Raw genomic sequence first — 19,978 nt, 5'->3', positions numbered from 1 at the left:
TTCAGGGCTGCACAGTTGGCCAAGCTGCAAGCAGGGATTGGAACTCAGATTTTCAGTTTCATCTCAGTGACAAACAAAGCTGTCTGTTAGAACTGAATCTCTTCATTCAGCCATGCAGAGAGGCCCTGTGTGGGTTTGAAAGTTCCTGTGTGTTTATGTTGGAATAAACTACTCTCTCTTTTTCTTGCCTTTCCAATAGGTCTTGATTACAAAAAGCTGACTGATGAAAACATGAATCCTCTTGAGGCGTTGGAGCCAATCCTTTCAAGTCAGAATATCTTATCCATTTCCAAACTTGTTCCCAAAATCCCTGGAAAGGATGGCTGCATGCTTTCCCCAAGCTCTCTATACACCATCTGGTTACAGAAGCTGTTCTGGACTGGAGACCCTCACCTCGTTAAACAAGTCCCGGCGTCCCCCCCAGAGTGGCTGCATGCCTATGATGTCTGCATGAAGTACTTCGATCGCCTCCTCCCAGGTGACTTCATCACTGTGGTGGACGCAGTGACCTTTTCTCCAAAAGCTGTGACCAAGGTAACCAAAAAGATAGCTTCACGTAGACTGGCCATTTTAGAAGAAATGAAAATTGCCCTTCTGGTCTGTCAACTTGTTTTTGTTTCCTTTCTTGACATGAGGAATACTTACATGGTTGGTGGTTTCGTTTTGTGCTGAGCATGACGTATGTTCACTGGGAGGCCATTTTCCTCTATCACAGTTGTACAGGTAGTCTAAATCAGGCTTGACGGTTGTAATTTGCACATCCATTTTGTGCATGTTGTAGTTGTTCTCATAACATGTCATTTTATAGTAAACACTCCAGCCTCTTCTTTCCAACTGACAAGTGGGAAGAACCTCCAGTGCCAAGCCCATGTTCCCTGCTTTCAGAGCCAGGCTAACAACTTGCTGCATTGAAAATCAAGATCTTAAAAAATTTTCACATGAAGAATACTTAGGACGTGACTGAGTGGTAGAATTAACCAGAGTCTGTGTCGCATTTTCCAATGTCCACTCTGTGTCTCGGTGACCACTTTAACTGGATTCTAAGCCCTGCTGTCGGTCCTTCAACAATGTAGACTTTCACATAAATAGATGGTATAGGTCCTTCCCCTCCCCTTCTTGCCCGCCTCACCCAGACTCCCCTACTTACCACAAATGTGGATTTTTCATTGCTTGGACATGGGGTATTGTCTCTCCTAGAAAATCTGACTGCTGGTCTCAGATCTAAACAGCATCATCTTTGGGACTTCTTTTCACTTTCTCTCTCCTGTCTCTGCTGCTACCTTCTCTTTCTACCTTCTCTTTTTACCAAGTTGCCCAGTCTGCCCAGGACCCTACCCGGTGTATTTTTACTGTAGTTCCTGTTATCCTGAAAACTGAGTGTAGAGTCTAAGAATCCAAGTCATTCATTTGGAGATTGGCACAGGTGAAGGTTCAAACATCTACTAGAAATGCTAGTTTTAGCTACCTTGTTAGATTAATAGTTGTGGGTAACCAGGGACTCCATTTCCTTATTATAACTCAATTAATTCAGTTAATAACTTGGTTTGAAATTTTATAACCAGTATGGTAAAAAGGAGATAATCACTTTGGTTGTTGTTAAGAAAAAAAGCAAGGATGTCTATAAAAGGATTTAGCATGATATATCTGAAAAGAGCACACATGTAGAGTTACAAGGCTTTGAACTTTGGACCTGCCACTTCTCAGCTCCTTGGTTTAGCCTCAGGAATCTCTGTTAGACTTCTGCCTCCTTAAGGCAGAGGCTGTAATTGGAATTTATGAATAGATAATAGCATTACCCTGATTTGAATAGGTGAGGAAATGAAACTGAGGTTCAACAAGGTTAATTTGGTAATAGAGAAGCTATGATTTGAACTCAGGGAGGCTTGTTCCAAGGTCTTTGCTCTTAGGTACTGAAGTGTATTATTTCTAAGAAGTAGAACAAACAGCTAGAGTCAAGGGACCTTTGTCGCAACTGTGGGAGAAAAGTAGGGCCAGACAGCCCCAGGCATTTTCAGTCCAAGCGGAGCAACCTGTCATGGGATGGATTTTTCCAGATCAGGGCTGAGTCTAAATGAGGAAGGCCGGGCCAGAGCCTCTCAATGCCTGGGAAAAGACGAGAGTCCAGCAAACAGTGGATAAATCTCCAAGAGTGAGAAGAAGTTGGAGTCCAATTAAGTGCTAGCAATGCTGGAATGTGTTTTGGAGGGAAAGGGCTGAGCCAAGAGGGATGTTGAAATTCAAGGAAATGGCTCCAGAGCTGGATTGGGACCTGTGAACCAGCCGAAGGAGCTCGACAAGCGAATAGACTGGCCAGGAAGATGGAGTGGTCCAGGCTGAAGAAGGTTTTATGTATTTTGTCTAAGGGCAGAGACAAAGCCTAGCATAGCCAGCCAAGGCCATGTTCTAATTGTGAGCACGTGTGTGGGGATGGACAAACAGCCTAGACTTTCCAACAGCGGTTATTTGCTCGTGGTTAAGCAAACCTAGGAGTTAGATGCAGAGTCTACTCAGATTGTTATTTATGTTTTAATTCAGACAATTTTAAGTTATAGCACATTCTCATCGCCTTAGTTTCTTAAATGTGTATCTTTAAGATACCCTCCAACCACGAGAAAATGTATGACCCAGTTGTCTGTGGGCATATGTGCACTTCTTCCGAGGAAAAGATGCATAGCTGACCCAGTTGGGATCAAGTCAGCTAATTGTGGTGGTGTTTTCTCTTAGCCCAGATGGTGTAATTCTCAGCAAGATATTTTACTGTAGAATGTGTCAAGAGGTGGTTTCCTACTAAGTCAAGCTATAGAAAAGTAAGACAGCCACATTAATTTGCTATCTTTAGATTTATGTCTGTTCTTGGTTTATTAATTGGCAGGCTTTAAGTTTTCCATTCAGAGAGGGCAGATACAAAGTTTAGGTGTGGTGCATCTTTGAAATCACACAATGCTGTCCTAGAGAGAGAGGGTATAAAATTCATGTTGAAATACAACCCTCACATGTCAGAGGACACATTTGGAAAAGGAAATGCGGCTGGATGTGGCCAAGTTTGCAAAACACCAGATGTTGCCACAGCTTGTACATGATGTAAAAAATGTAAAATAAGTGTATGTTACTCATATATAGTGTGCAGTTTTCAAATGTGTACCCACATTTAATTCAGAGCCAAACTTTTGGAAAGAACTGGTGAACTCCTGCTAGAGGGCCTAACAAGTATTCAGATACTGGAATTCATAGAGGAATATCCCCAAAGCCTGAATTTCATACCCATTCTGTTATAAAATAAGCCTGCTAAGGCACTTTGCCTTCATAATAATAGTCGCTTGTGCTAGCAGAATTCATAGACATTCTGGGGAAAATATTCACAAAACAACATTATGTCATGTAGGCTAAGATTGAATTTGCATGACATTCGAGGTGATGAATATGCAGAAGGGAAAAGAATACAAACGTTTCAAGTGCTTTGGCTCTAGTTCTCAATCACCGCTTTCCAGTTGAGTCAGGTTAGGCTTGCTCTATTATTTTTCCAAATCAGTAATTAGAAACATTTTTATAGAAGGGCCAGAGAATGAGTTAGTGGGATAGAAATCCAGGAAAATGGTCAGCAAAGCTGAAAAGCAGGTCAGAACACCATTTGCTTGGTTCAGACATGACGTGATTACAGAAGGGGGCACTTGCGTGTAATCCCGGCCTTTGTGTTCTGTGCTCAGTGCTCACTCTTGGTTGCTGGTAGAGCTACATCCAAAAATAAGGATGCGGAAAATACTCCTCCTATTTAGGAAGTGCTCCTCAGGAGTTTGCCCGAATCCTTCTTTTAAAAGCTCGGAAGTAACAGAATTAGAAGCGCCTTCTGGTGCCCTGCCCAATGCTTTTCAAACTGGATTGGGTAGGCGTTTACCACCCTCTCCCCACTCGTGTGCACCCTGGGTTTCAGCCTCTACCTTTTGTTCATTTGGGAAATGTATCTCCTTTGGGTTAGAGCAGAAAAGTTCTTGAGAACCTCTTTAGTCTGACCTCTGCCCTTGAGCATCATTTCTATTGTTAATTAAGCCACTACCTCTGCTTCTGTATTTATTTACACACACGCACATATACACATAAGGAATCTTTCTTTCTCCTCTTATGTTGCCCACTTTCTGGTTCTGCCTTCTGAAGCTGTGGAAACAGCATGAGGGCATCTCTTGTTCATAAGACTTTAGATTCTTGAACTAAGCTACTATTTCCTCCCTTATCCTATTGTCTAGACTACTTGCTGTAAAAATCTGGAAAAATAGATTTATTTTAAAAACCATGATATGATCTAAAAATAAATTTTACTTCAGAAGTAACAAGCAAAAGGCTGCATTGTTAGCTATAACTTCAGGATCTTTCTGGTGCTAATGCCGTCTGTTAACTAAGAATGGGAGTGCATTTTTCACCATAATGAACAATTGGTGTCAGAAATCTAAAAATGTTTAGGTAATGCATATTTCCTAATTGCATGGCATGATATATGACTTTCTGATGCATCAATCAAATGCATGCTATACAGATTTATTGAGTATTTAGGCATTATTGTGTGCTGTATACTCTATTAGTTGCCATTGGAGACATCAAGACATAAAAGACATGCCTGTAAGAAAATTAAGGGTTTTTTTCTTTACAGTAAAATTATAGTAATTGAGAATTACTCTCCCTATGAAATTAGAAATTCATTGAGGGCAAGGATGTTGCCTTCTATCTCCAAAGCTCCAGGTATCTAGTGTGGTATAAAAACAGATACTCCTTCAAGTGGTTTTTCAAATAGTTATTATTGTAGATGGACAGTTTTTACATCTTTTGTGGATGCCTTATTATTCTTAGCAATTATTGAGGACCCTAAACAACCTTTGTTTATGTAATATCTGTTGACATTTATCATATTAGAAATTAAAACCAACATATTTTCAAAATATATGTTTAGTTCACTTAAGACTACCAATAATAGACCCATTTATAGGTTGATGGTAATAGCACCTCTTAATGGAAAATAGAAAGATAGTTATTCCACAAAAAAAAGAAAAATGAAAGCGTGACATCATTTTACGGTTACATGTCTGGCTTAATATTAATAGAACACAGCCAGGTTCTCATGTTTGTGTCTGTGTTCAGTTTTTGTCGATTGGGTTGAAGAAGACGAAGTTTTCAGCCTTACACAGATACAAGGTTAGAAAAGGGAGGTGTGCTTTAATGGCCTGTGGTGTAATTTTGAGTGTTCTTGCCACACTAAAACTCTCAACAAATGATAGATTCTTACAGGCTAGTTGTAGTGTAGAATCAGAAACCCTATCCTTGATATCTCTATGCTCCATTATACTAAAACTGTTGTTCTAGATCGCACTTTGAATGGCTCTTTTACCCGTGTATAATTTGGAATATAATGAATTAAGCATTTGGAAAATTGGCTCACTGAGTTATGCAAATCATCCAAATGTTGATACAGAGCCTTATACATCATCAGCAAAATCACATGGATTGTTCTGAACACTCATCTCATCCAGTGAGTCTTCAAGCATTGGGAAGCTGTCAAGCTCACAGTTGTGGGTACAAGTTTTCAAAAACTCCAATTTTTGCTTGAAAGCTTAAGTTGTGTCATTGGCAACAAATACTGTGAGTTATTTTCCTTGAAGTGACAGGCTCACTTTGTTCACGTGGGAGAAAATGTTTGCCAAATATTCAAGTCTAAATAGCCATAATTTGTCTATTAAATTATTCTGTCAAGCACAAATGGTAATGTATGCCAAAGCAGCTACTTCACCTCTTCATGACTCAGAGAGTCATTCAAACACTTTTTCTTTATTATATTTCAGTACATAGTGAGGCATTTTACGTGTATCTCTCAGTCCTTCAGAGATAATGCACTCAGTGGTTGAGATTTAATGAATTATTTTTACTCCTTCATCAAAAACATTGTCAAGTGAAAATACCAGTGGAGAGCACAGTGGCTCTTAGGACAGCTTGGTGCCACTCCCTTGGTTGTGCTAAGTTCCCACAGTTTTATCCACCATTGCTTTTTTACCATCATGTAAGTGTCAACACAGTGAAAAAAGGTAAATAATGTTTTCATGTCACTGTCAAAATAATTTTGACCTTGTGAATCTCTTGAAAGAGTCATGGACCCGTGTGGTTTGTTGCCCACGCTTTGAGAACCAGTTATAAGTTATTCTTTTCAAAACCACAGCCATCCTGGTGCTCACATGAAAGAGCATTTCAACTTCCTAAATATGTGTAACACAAAAAATAATGAGGATATCTCTGGTCAGTGCCTAAAGGGTTGTCTTAGAGTTCAGTCCCTCAAAATAGTGTAATTCCTAATGGGCTTTCCAAATGGAGAGGTGTCAGAAAGAACTTGAAAATGTAAATGGAGTGTGTGCATGGCAATACCATGATATCACTCTATGAATTTTTGAGCTTGCAATATATCTTTTCCTTCTACAAATTTAGCTTTTATAATTTTTTTTAGCGAACATATGCATTTTTTAATATTAATCAAGCTTAGCAGAGAGTTCTTTAGGAGAGGCATACATTCACCTCTTCCTCAGTTTCATTCCCAGGCCAGGATTTTGCTTTAGAGAAGAGGTGATTGATTTTTCCAGGACTTGGATACAGTAGAATTTGAGGGTGAAGATTAATCATGGCTCTACTCCTTCTTTACTCACACCCCCGTTTAGAATTCAGAAGGGTGAAAATGAATATCAACAATAAATAAATACTGTTGGAAGAGCTGGAATTGGGGAACATGGCCTGGATCTGCAGCTCAATAGTCTGTCTTTCACGAAAGTTCACACTTGTTTGAAACTTGGCTGGTTAAGAACGGTTGCAGAAAGTCATTCTAGAAGGAAGCTGAGGATGGGTGTGCGCTGACAGGCAGGGCAGACTGGGGTTGGGACGTTAGCGTGTGGCTCTGAAGCCTGCTCTCCTCCACTGGGGAGGAGTCGGGGGGGAGAGGTATGCACACGGTGCACTTCCTATAGTTTCTGCCTGTTGGTTTGAGTGGAAGTTTTCTCCTGATAGTGGAAAGATGAGGAGAGGACAGGGGGCTTTTGGCTTGCTTAATTAGCGGCTTGATAATGAAACCTCTTGCAGTGAGGGGAGAAAGGAGTCCAAAGTCCGTAGGGACCTGGTGCTGTTATGCACCCCTCCATGCCCACTCCCTGGGGCCACTCCTCTCGTCCCTGTGAGTTGCATGGCACATCCTCCTGGGACCAGTCGTGGCAGTGCAACCTGTTGTAGAAAACTCCAGCCTAGGTCAGAAGAGACCCTCTTTCTCCTTCCTGTGGACAAGGCTAAAAATTCACTCTCTGTTCTGCTTCCCATCTCAAGAGTTTTGCCCACCTGAGCTGAGGATTAAAACTCATCACAAGTTTTAAGTTAAGCCACGAGCTTAAATGAGAGTAGAAATAGGCCAAGTGTTACAGGTCAGCAACTTTAAAATGGCCCAAATTTAAATTCCTGTGATTAAATTCCCAGGGAGAAATTGACATCCTTAAAATCAAATCCACTTGCCCTTTTAGTTAAAGTTCAATTCCATCAAAATCCAAAATTCGTAAGTTCAACAAAAGTAAAGTTCAGAGATGGTTTTCCTGGTTTCTGCTAGTCTTACAGAGAGGGCTGCGTTAGGTATCTGGGTGATAAATCAGGTTCCTTCAGCAGAATACACCTTTCACTCTAGGAGTAGCTTCTTCAGCAAATCTGAAGTTAAATTAATCCTGCCCCAAGTTTTCCATGCATCTCATTTTAAAAACCCAAAAAGAAAAAGAGAAAAAAATTAAAACAGTATCAACCTCAACTCCATCACCTTGTAATTTAGAAAACTCAAAAGCAAATCACCAGTTCTGAAAGAGCCAAGCAAAATCCTGTTCCGAGTTCAATCCAGACACACATTCCTAGAAGGCTGGAGAGCATGGAAGAGGCCGGTGGTGGTGGGGGGGGGCGGTGTTGGTGAGAGCAAAGAGGAGTCAACAGAGAAAATCCCCTACGGGGTTTAACTTACCAGTGTATCAGGTCAGACTGCTTATCCAGAGGTTGGTTGGGTAGGTCTCCCATCAAGAGGTTAAGTATGATGTGTGTTCCCCGTGGAGAAAAGAAAAAATATCCAGGTTGTCTCCTCTCTGAGGCTGAATTATTTTACATGTCTCTGTCTGCAGTCGCTCTGCCTACCTAATTTCCATTTCTCCATTTAAACTCTGTGTTCCTCTCAGTTGTGTCCCAGTGGCTACTGTGGCTGCATTTTTTCCTATGAAATCCCGCTTGTCTCAGAGTCCTTTGTCTAGGGAGCTTTGCCACTCATGCCCATGTTTGTTTCTGCTGAAAATCACCCTCAATAGATCTCTCAACTGAAATCAGCATAAATGGTTTTGAACCCTGTGCCCCTAAGGACGTTGAGAAGGCTGCTACCTTTGCTTTGTGCTTGACTGAATTGAAGGATTTCCATCATATCTTTGGGGCTTGATGGGGAAAGAACAGTAAATAGTGTCTCATCTTCCAAAGTTACAGTCAGTTAAGAGTCAGAGGGATCAACCAAATGAAGATCAGTTACTTTATTGTTGGGAGGGTTGGAGTGGCAAGCATGGTTGATTTTGTACAGTCAGCCTTCCTCTTACTTGCTCCCTGCCCAGATCTTCAGACATCCCTGCCAAACACAAGGATATTTTATTTGGAGAGCATGAGTGCGTCCTCAAGAGTGCTGCCTCCCACCTTGATTCCCACCCGTGGGACCCTGAGTGGTGGCCTCTGGGTTAGTGCTGCCCATTAGAATGGTGATGTGAACCACCTGTGGAATTTGAGAAGTTCTGGTAGTCACATTCAAAAAGGGTGACACAAAATAGGTGAAATTGTCCTAAATGTTACCATTTCAACCCAGGTCTCCTGCATTGCAGGCAGATTCTTTACCATCCAAGCTACCAGGGAAGCCCATAAAAATATGAGTGAGATATTTTCACATTTTTGTTTTTTAATTTTGCATGCTCTTTACCATCTGTTGTGGACTTACTTGTTAATAAAGACGAGTCACATTTCAAATGTTCAGTAGTCACATGAATGTATTGGAGACATAATGCCTCACTTGAACCTAAGTTGGCACTTATCCCACAAATGTTGGTCACTCCCACGGGAGGACAAGAGCAGAAGAAAAGTCACAGGCACATCTCAGAAAGAAAGGGAAAGGACTAGCTGCCCATCGTCAGTGTCTTCCCCCTAGTGTCATCAGCTGTCCCTCCTCCTCCCCCGGAAGGGAAAGGCAAAGAGAGGAGCAGTACTTTCCATCTCAGGACCCATCAGGGAACGTCCTCCTCTGCAGGCCTGGGTACTACCTGTGCAAAGGACAGGAAAATGGTTCCTGCCACACATACTAAATGAGGGTCAAGCTAACAATAAGTTGTAAGACCTCAGGAGTTATCTGTCATCTACAGAGATCACTGCACGTGCTGTGTAATAACAGTGGTAATAGCTCCCATTTATTGTTCACTTATTATGTACCAGAAGCTGGCTCTCCACTTGACCTTCTCTCTAGTTATCATCACAATGGCCCTGCAAGGTTGATATTACATCTCGGTTTGAAATGAGCACACTGAAGGTTAGAGGTTAAGTAATTTGTTCAAGGTCAGAAGCAAGTTAGTAGCTGAGTCAGAATTCTAGTCCTAGTCTTGTCTGTTCATTGTTAGAGGCCTTCAGCAAATAATAATCTTTCTTCCTCAGGGAGGCACCCACTATTTTCTGACGCAGATTGGATCTGTTGATGTTATTTTTTATATGGAGTCCACATCTGCCCCTTATCTGATCTCTTTTTTGTAATAAGAAATAGAACCACTTCCTTCCTTGCTCTTTGAGAAATGGAATAAAAATACCATATATCCCCCAAGATTTTCATCCCCCATTTCTTCTTTATTCCTCAAATAGCCTGGATTTCATGTGTTTCAGTTATAATCACCTTCTTGACACAATTCATATGTGTGTTCCTCTAAAAAAAAAAAAAATGGAGAAGAAATGAAAAAGTAAAAAAAAAAAAAAAATCACTTCTATGTATTACTTTTTCTAGTGCTGTTGTAACTGATTAACACACCCCCGGATGGCTTAAATAATATCATTAATTGTCTTAAATTCTGTAGGTGAGAGGTTGGGCAGGAGTCTCTCTGGGCTGAAATCCAGGTTTAGGAAGGGCTCCATTGTTGTCCAGAGGTTCCAGGGGAGAATACAGTGGTGAGTGAAGGAAGTGAATCTCCCTTCTTTGGCTCATGGCCATTCTCCTCCATCTTCAAAGCCAACAACACTGCCTCTTTCTGATTCTCTGTCTTCACATAGTTCTCTCCAACCAAAGCCAGGAAAGGGTCTCACTTTCAAGGACTCACGTGACAAGATGGGAGCCTGCGCGGACGGCCCTGGATAATCTCCCCATCACAGGGACTGGACCATTAATCACATCAGCAAAGTCCCTTTGCCGTTACTGTAGCATGTTCATAGATCCAAGGATTAGGATGTACCTCTTCGGGGACTGTGATTCTACCCACCTCTACTTTTATATGTAATAAGGTTTTAGACACTTCAGTCACTCAGTCATGTCCAACTCTTTGCGACCCCATGAATCACAGCACGCCAGGCCTCCCTGTCCATCACCAACTCCCAGAGTTTACTCAAACTCATGCCCATCGAGTCGATGATGCCATCCAGCCATCTCATCCTCTGTCGCCCCCTTCTCCTCCTGCCCCCAATCCCTCCCAGCATCAGGGTCTTTTCCAGTGAGTCAACTCTTCTCATGAAGTGGCCAAAGTACTGGAGTTTCAGCTTCAGCATTAGTCCTTCCAATGAACACCCAGCACTGATCTCCTTTAGGATGGACTGGTTGGATCTCCTTGCAGTCCAAGGGACTCTCAAGAGTCTTCTCCAATACCACAGTTCAAAAGCATCAGTTTTTCGGTGCTCAACTTACTTTATGGTCCAACTCTCCCATCCATACATGACTACTGGAAAAACCACAGCTTTGACCAGACAGACCCTTGTTGGCAACATAATGTCTCTGCTTTTTAACATGCTGTCTAGGTTGGTCATAACTTTCCTTCCAAGGAGTAAGTGTCTTTTATTTTTTTTTTATTTATTTTTTTATTTTATTTATTTTTTTTATTAGTTGGAGGCTAATTACTTCACATCATTTCAGTGGGTTTTGTCATACATTGATATGAATCAGCCATGGATTTACACGTATTCCCCATCCCGATCCCCCCTCCCACCTCCCTCTCCACCCGATTGCTCTGGGTCTTCCCAGTGCACCAGGCCGGAGCACATGTCTCATGCATCCCACCTGGGCTGGTGATCTGTTTCACCATAGATAGTATACATGCTGTTCTTTTGAAATATCCCACCCTCACATTCTCCCACAGAGTTCAAAAGTCTGTTCTGTATTTCTGTGTCTCTTTTTCTGTTTTGCATATAGGGTTATTGTTACCATCTTTCTAAATTCCATATATATGTGTTAGTATGCTGTAATGTTCTTTATCTTTCTGGCTTACTTCACTCTGTATAAGGGGCTCCAGCTTCATCCATCTCATTAGGACTGGTTCAAATGAATTCTTTGTAATGGCTGAGTAATATTCCATGGTGTATATGTACCACAGCTTCCTTATCCATTCATCTGCTGATGGGCATCTAGGTTGCTTCCATGTCCTGGCTATTATAAACAGTGCTGCGATGAATATTGGGGTGCATGTGTCTCTTTCAGATCTGGTTTCCTCAGTGTGTATGCCCAGAAGTGGGATTGCTGGGTCATATGGCAGTTCTATTTCCAGTTTTTTAAGAAATCTCCACACTGTTTTCCATAGCGGCTGTACTAGTTTGCATTCCCACCAACAGTGTAAGAGGGTTCCCTTTTCTCCACACCCTCTCCAGCATTGATTGCTTGTAGACTTTTGGATAGCAGCCATCCTGACTGGCGTGTAATGGTACCTCATTGTGGTTTTGATTTGCATTTTTCTAATAATGAGTGATGTTGAGCATCTTTTCATGTGTTTGTTAGCCGTCTGTATGTCTTCTTTGGAGAAATGTCTGTTTAGTTCTTTGGCCCATTTTTTGATTGGGTCATTTATTTTTCTGGAATTGAGCTTCAAGAGTTGCTTGTATATTTTTGAGATTAATCCTTTGTCTGTTTCTTCATTTGCTATTATTTTCTCCCAATCTGAGGGCTGTCTTTTCACCTTACTTATAGTTTCCTTTGTAGTGCAAAAGCTTTTAAGTTTCATTAGGTCCCATTTGTTTAGTTTTGCTTTTATTTCCAATATTCTGGGAGGTGGGTCATAGAGGATCTTGCTGTGATTTATGTCGGAGAGTGTTTTGCCTATGTTCTCCTCTAGGAGTTTTATAGTTTCTGGTCTTACATTTAGATCTTTAATCCATTTTGAGTTTATTTTTGTGTATGGTGTTAGAAAGTGTTCTAGTTTCATTCTTTTACAAGTGGTTGACCAGTTTTCCCAGCACCACTTGTTAAAGAGGTTGTCTTTTTTCCATTGTATATCCTTGCCTCCTTTGTCAAAGATAAGGTGTCCATAGGTTCGTGGATTTATCTCTGGGCTTTCTATTCTGTTCCATTGATCTATATTTCTGTCTTTGTGCCAGTACCATACTGTCTTGATGACTGTGGCTTTGTAGTAGAGTCTGAAGTCAGGCAGGTTGATTCCTCCAGTTCCATTCTTCTTTCTCAAGATTACTTTGGCTATTTGAGGTTTTTTGTATTTCCATACAAATTGTGAAATTCTTTGGTCTAGTTCTGTGAAAAATACCGTTGGTAGCTTGATAGGGATTGCATTGAATCTATAGATTGCTTTGGGTAGACTAGCCATTTTGACAATATTGATTCTTCCAATCCATGAACACGGTATGTTTCTCCATCTGTTTGTGTCCTCTTTGATTTCTTTCATCAGTGTTTTATAGTTTTCTATGTATAGGTCTTTTGTTTCTTTAGGTAGATATACTCCTAAGTATTTTATTCTTTTTGTTGCAGTGGTGAATGGTATTGTTTCCTTAATTTCTCTTTCTGTTTTTTCATTGTTAGTATATAGGAATGCAAGGGATTTCTGTGTGTTAATTTTATATCCTGCAACTTTACTATATATAAAATTAACACACAGAAATATAATATAGTAAGTGTCTTTTAATTCATGGCTGTAGTCACCATCCACAGTGATTCTGGAGCCCCAAAATATAAAGTCTGACACTGTTTCCACTGTCTCCCCATCTATTTCCCATGAGGGGATGGGACCAGATGCCATGTCTTAGTTTTCTGAATGTTAAGCTTTAAGCCAACTTTTTCACTCTCCTCTTTCACTTTCATCAAGAGGCTTTTTAGTTCCTCTTCACTCTCTGCCATAAGGGTGGTGTCATCTGCACATGTGAGGTTATTGATATTGCTCCCAGCAATCTAGATTCCAGCTTGTGCTTCTTCCAGCCCAGCATTTCTCATGATGTATTCTGCATATAAGTTAAATAAGCAGGGTGACAGTATACACCCTTGACATACTCCTTTTCCTATTTGGAACCAGTCTGTTGTTCCATGTCCAGTTCTAACTGTTGCTTCCTGACCTGCATACAGGTTTCTCAAGAGGCAGATCAGGTGGTCTGGTATTCCCATCTCTTTTTTAGAATTTTCCACAGTTTATTGTGATCCACACAGTTGAAGGCTTTGGCATGGTCAATAAAGCAGAAATAGATGTTTTTCTGGAACTCTCTTGCTTTTTCAATGATCCAGCGGATATTGGCAATTTGATCTCTGGTTACTCTGCCTTTTCTAAAACCAGCTTGAACATCTGGAAGTTCTCGGTTCATGTATTGCTGAAGCCTGGCTTGGAGAACTTTGAGCATTACTTTACTAGCGTGTGAGATGAGTGCAATTGTGCGGTAGTTTGAGCATTCTTTGGGATTGCTTTTCTTAGGGATTGAAATGAAAACTGACCTTTTCCAGTCCTGTGGCCACTGCTGAGTTTTCCAAATTTGCTGGCATATTGAGTGCAGCACTTTCACAGCATCATCTTTCAGGATTTGAAATAGCTCAACTGGAATTCCATCACATCCACTAGCTTTGTTCGTAGTGATGCTTTCTAAGGCCCACTTGACTTCACATTCCAGGATGTCTGGCTCTAGGTGAGTGGTCACACCATCATGTTTATCTGGCTCGTGAAGATCTTTTTCGTACAGTTCTTCTGTGTATTCTTGCCACCTCTTCTTAATAATCTTCTGCTTCTGTTAGGTCCATACCATTTCTGTCCTTTATCGAACCCATCTTTACCTGAAATGTTTCCTTCATATCTCTAATTTTCTTGAAGAGATCTCTAGTTTTTCCCATTCTGTTGTTTTCCTCTATTTGTTTGCATTGATCGCTGAGGAAGGCTTTCTTATCTCTCCTGGCTATTCTTTGGAAGTCTGCATTCAAATGAGTGTATCTTTCCTTTTCTCCTTTGCTTTTCACTTCTCTTCTTTTCAAAGCTATTTGTAAGGCCTCCTTAGACAACCATTTTGCCTTTTTGCATTTCTTTTCCATGGGGATGGCCTTGATCCCTGTCTCCTGTACAATGTCATGAACCTCCGTCCATAGTTCATCAGGCTCTCTGTCTATCAGTTCTAGTCCCTTAAATCTATTTCTCACTTCCACTGTATAGTCATAAGGGATTTGATTTAGGTCATACCTGAATGGTCTAGTGGTTTTCCCTACTTTCTTCAGTAAGTCTGAATTTGGCAATAAGGAGTTCATGATCTGAATGAGTGCAATTGTGTGGTAGTTTGAGCATTCTTTGGGATTGGAATGAAAACTGACCTTTTCCATTCCTGAGGCCACTGCTGAGTTTTCCAAATTTGCTGACTTATTGAGTGCAGCACTTTCACAGCATCATCTTTTAGGATTTGAAATAGCTCAACTGGAATTCTATCACCTCCTCTAGTTTTGTTCATAGAGATGCTTCCTAAGGCTCACTTGACTTCGCATTTCAGGATGTCTGGTTCTAGGTGAGTGATCATACCATCGTGGTTATCTGGGTCATGAAGCTCTTTTTTGTACAAAATTTCTGCGTATTCTTGCCACCTCTTCTTAATATCTTCTGCTTCTGTTAGGTCAATACCATTTAGTTTCTTTGGCTTTAAAGTTAGTATGTTTGATCTTAAATAAACTAAGATCTACTTACTTACATATAAGAAAGTATGTATGCATTATGGCACTACATCAGCATTAAGGTTTTTTTTTTTTTTCATTACCAAAATGGAAAAATGGTTAAAAGTATTGAAAAAAAAAAAAACGCTGAAGTAGTGCCATAATGCATACATACTTTCTAATATGTAAGTAAGTGGATCTCAGTTTATTTAAGATCAAACATACTAACTTTAAAGCCAAAGAAACTACATGCCTGTCTTTGCAATTACTGGTGTGTGTGTGTGTATCCACGTTGATCTTTGTGTATACATTACAGCAGTAAATGAAGATCTTTTGATATTCATAATTTTTTTAAATTGAAAGGATGCATGTCAAATGCATATTTGTCTCAGAAGACACTATTTCTGAAGATCCTTTTCTGAATGAAAAGTTCCTTTCTCATATATTTTTTAAGACTATTTTTTAGAGTAGTTTTGGTTCACAGCTAAATTAAGAGGAAGGTACAGGGGTTTCCTGATTGTTCCTGCCCCTATACATGTATATTCTCCCCCACTTTGAAGATCCCTCACTAGGAGATACTTGTTATTTTTTTTCAATTGATAAACCTACACTTGACATATCATCATCACCCAAAGCCCATAGTTTACCTTAGGGTTCACCTTAGTGTAGTACTTTCTGTAGGTACAGACAGATGCATAGTGACATTATTATCTATCCACATTAGAATATCAGAGTGTTTTCATTGCCCTGAAAATCCTCTGTGTTCTCCCTATTCATGACTTCCCCCCAACCCCGCACCCCCTGGCAACCATTGATCTTTTTACTGTGTCCATATTTTTGCTTCTTTTAGAATGTTGTGTAGTTTGTACTTTTATATAGACTATAGCTACATACAGTCATATGCTACATAGCCTTTTCAGACTGGCTTCTTTCACTTAGTAATACGCATTTGAGATTCTCTGTGTCTTTTCATTGCATGATAGTTTATTTTAAATGCTGAATAATGTCCCATTGTGTGGATATACTCGTTTATTTATCCATTTACCTACCGCAGGACATGTGGTCATTCCTAAGTTTTGGCAATTATGATTAGAGCTGATGTAAACATTAACGTGTAGGTTTTTATGTGGACATACGTTTTCAGCTCCTTTGGATAAATACCAACACGTACAATAATATGGAAGAGTGTGTTTAATTTTGTAAGAAACTTCCAAGCTGTCTTCCGAAGTGACTGTACCATTTTGCATTCCCACCAACAATGAATGAGAGTTCTTGTTTCTCCACATCCTAGCCAGCATATGATGGTGTCAGAGTTCTAGATTTTGGCCATTCTGATCTGTGTATAGTGGTATCTCACTGCTCTTTTAATTTACATTTCCCTGAGGATATATGATATCCAGTATCTTCTTACATGTTTATTTGCCATCTGTATATATTCTTTGGTGAGATGTGTTTTAAAGTCCTTGGCCCATTTTTTAACCGGCTAGTTTCCTTATTGTTGTTTTAAGAGTTCTTTGTATATTTTATGTAGCAGTACTTTATCAGATGTGTCTTTTGCAAATATTTTCTTCCCGTCTGTAGCTTGTCTCTCACTTTCTCAACATTGTGTTTTTCAGAGCAAAAGTTTTTAATTTTAGTGAAGTCTAGTTATCAACTATTTCTTTTATGGATTATGTCTTTGGTATTATATCTGAAAACTCATATCCCTACTCAGGTCATCTAGATTTTCTCTTATGTGATCTCTTAAAAGTTTTTAGTTTTGTGTTTTACACTTAAGTATAAGGTCCATTTGTAGTTAATTTTTGTGAAGGATGTAGGTCTGGGTTTATATTGATTTTTTTTTCCTTCCTTTTTTTGGCATGTGGATGTCCAGTTGTTCCAGCACCATTTGTTGAAAAGACTGTCTTTGCTCCGTTGTATTGCCATTGTTCCTGTGTCGAAGATCAGTCAGCTGTACATATCAGGCATACTTATATGTTGTCCATTTCCCCCCCTAAATTGTAATGGTGTTTGTTGTTGCTATTTTATAATCATACTAAACTTGACTATTGGAGAAGGAAATGGCAACCCACTCCAGTATTCCTGTCTGGAGAATCCCGTGGACTGAGAAGCCTTGTGGGCCACAGTCCATGGGGTCGCAAAGAGTCGGACACAAGTGAAGTGACTTAGCAAACTTGACTGTGAAGCATTACATTTATTCAGTTTTACAGGGTGACTGAATATTAACTCATAATTTTTTCTCCTATAATCTCATAAGTATTTTGCCTATTTATCTTTGGTTTTGATGCAGTCAACATTTGACTCATTTGATTTCAAACTGAATGAGTTTTATTCATTCCAGATACATTCAGGAACTGTTTATGTGAGCACATTTTCAGTGCCATCATTCTAGGTGCTGTAAACAGATTAAAAAAAAAAAGACTGCCAAGCTCCTTGCACTTGAGAAGCTCACAGTTGATTGGGATAAATGTATGAATGCATATCAAATGAATTTATAATATAAGAAGTGTCATTAAGGATATTAATAAATGCTGTGTGTTCAAAGAAAGAGATAATCAGTAAATGTTTATTGAATGCCTTCTATATTCCAGGCATATATTTGTTACTAATGCTACATAGTAGTGATTATTTCAGGGTCTTTAAATGTGCAATGTATATTGCTCTCATCTGACCTTCAGCTAGATTGTATGTATTATTACAGTTGTAACCATTATCCTTCCATTTTTATTCTTAAATGCCTTTTCATTTAAGGCACCATTTTCATCTATTTTCCAAGGTGAGAGTTTTGTTTGATAAGCAAATCCTATCTTGACAAAAATGCAAAAAGCCAGGAGCTTAGGAGATAAGCAAAAGACGAGCAAATCTAAAAAAGAATTGTTTTTCCCATGTGACTGTCAAAGGCTCAGAATAAAGGGAGCAGGTAGAATACTCGAAGGATAGAAAATAGTTTTTGAAGCATGATATGATGTAATATAATTTACTTACAAATAAAAAAACATGGACAGTCCTATGAAAAATGACCTGTTACAAGACTCTAAGGAGAAGAAAGGCTGGCCTGTTTAAAGTCTTATGTGGTCTTTACATTTCCAAAGTTGATTATTTACCCACTTGCCCTTTTCCCATTTATGAAAAGTGAAAAATCCACAAATTTCCCTATAAGTTGGTCTGGTTTTCCTATTTGGCACAGGATCTCATCAAGTAGGCATCATTGGCTACTTTGTTCATTCATTGACCAGATATTTTTTGAGTCAATGATAGGCTGGGAAAGACAGTCTGTGTGATGACCCTTAATAATCTTACCTTCCAGTGTTTAATCCCTTGTGTGATCTCCTCCCTTTGAGTGTGGACTGGACTAACTTAATTCAGTTTTAACAAGCAGAATATGTACAGCAAGAGTGACAGGATTTACAAAATTAAGTTATGACAAGACCGTGGCTTCTTTCTTGGGTGCCGTCTCCCCTCCTTGGGTCATGCAGTCTTGGGGAATCGATGCACCCTGTCATGAAGAGCCCCAGATGGGGAGACCAAGGATGCCAGTCACCATGGGGTGAATGTGGTCATGCACCTCCTGCCACCCAACCAAGCGGCCTGATGAAACCACAGAACTGACCAGTGGTTCATTTCTGGCCTCGTGAGAGATCTTAATCCAGAGAGGCACCTAGCTAAACCATACGAGATTCATGAATCATAGGAACTGTGAGATAATCAATGTTTTAAGCTTCTAAATTTGGGTTATTTGTTATCCAAGAATGGAAAAACACCATCAGTGCCTCCTGTGTATCAGAAATTGTTCTCAGTGCTAGGTATATAGCTGTGGTCAGATTCAGAAGAGTTTTGTTGCCAAGCAGACAGCGTATTTTTAACAGGCCCCTTTGGCTGCTTCCTCAAGGAGGGATTGTGGGCCTGGCATCCACTCTGAGGATTGTGACCTGTAGAAGAAGAAGCCTGAGAATTGGCCCTTAGAGTGTCTGTCAGCATCACCCTGTAATGATAAGAGGGACTAATGTTTTCTGCCGAAAGTCTTTCATAGTCATCTAGGCTAACTACGGATGTGGATTAACCGTTTTCCTCTTCACATCCAGCTCTCAAACAAGATACTATAAGACAGGGAAGGTGGTATTTATTGTAATGTTACTCTGTGAATTGTCCTGCCACTTCTGTGAAATAAATACTTTTATCATCATTTTAAGAGAGAAGAAAATTAAAGCTCAAGGATGTTAAATGACTGCTCCAGTGTCTCATGAGCTAGACGTGACCAAGTCAGGATTCGTCGATAGGCCTGCTCCCCAAATCTTGCTTCCCATGGCCTCCCTCACCTGAGAAATTTGGCTGCAAAAGCCCATCTTGGGTACTTGTGATTATTGGCTTGACTGGCAAGCTGAAAACTCATTCTCTGTTTGTGCTTGGAAATTATTTCAAATTGGCTATGGTAATAATTTAGTAAGATTGAAAATTGGCCGAAAGACCGTGTTCGCCGTCCAATCATAAATGATGATGCCTCTGTTGCCGAGGAGGAGTCTGGCGGGCGCTCAGCTGCTGTGTGTTTCTGCAGCCCTTGCAGGCTTCTCCATGAATAAAGCACGAGAAAGAGTACACACTCCTTCCTGGGAGGCTTGTGGGCTCTAAATTCACAGGGGTGGACATCTTGGGGAAGACAGAAGAATAAATCAGCAATCTTAGAATAATGTGCAGCAAATACCAAAGTGTATTTTAACATTTAGAAAAAAAAGAAAGGAGAAAAATCCAGAAATCACCTCCCTACTGAAATGTTATTCTCTGCCTGGCCGACTTCAGGGTTCTGAATTTTTCGTTGTTCAACCATAAATCTTCACCGATGTGGGTCCC

At 40.1% G+C, this 19,978-nt stretch overlaps 1 protein-coding gene across 1 annotated transcript in view; it reads left to right on the top strand.

Annotated features, from left to right (window-relative positions):
• The window catches only part of NBAS (NBAS subunit of NRZ tethering complex), a 308,496-nt gene that overhangs the window by 218,010 nt on the left and 70,508 nt on the right, over positions 1–19,978 (top strand). The window contains exon 44 of the mRNA XM_061154831.1: positions 200–534. Within this exon, the coding sequence (XP_061010814.1) occupies positions 200–534 (335 nt within the window). The remainder of the gene's footprint in view (positions 1–199; positions 535–19,978) is intronic.

Source organism: Dama dama, chromosome 11 (assembly GCF_033118175.1).
Source record: "Dama dama isolate Ldn47 chromosome 11, ASM3311817v1, whole genome shotgun sequence".
Taxonomy (NCBI): Eukaryota; Metazoa; Chordata; class Mammalia; order Artiodactyla; family Cervidae; genus Dama; species Dama dama.
The sequence above is the reverse complement of the archived record's forward strand: the minus strand, read 5'-3'. Positions and strand labels throughout refer to the sequence as shown.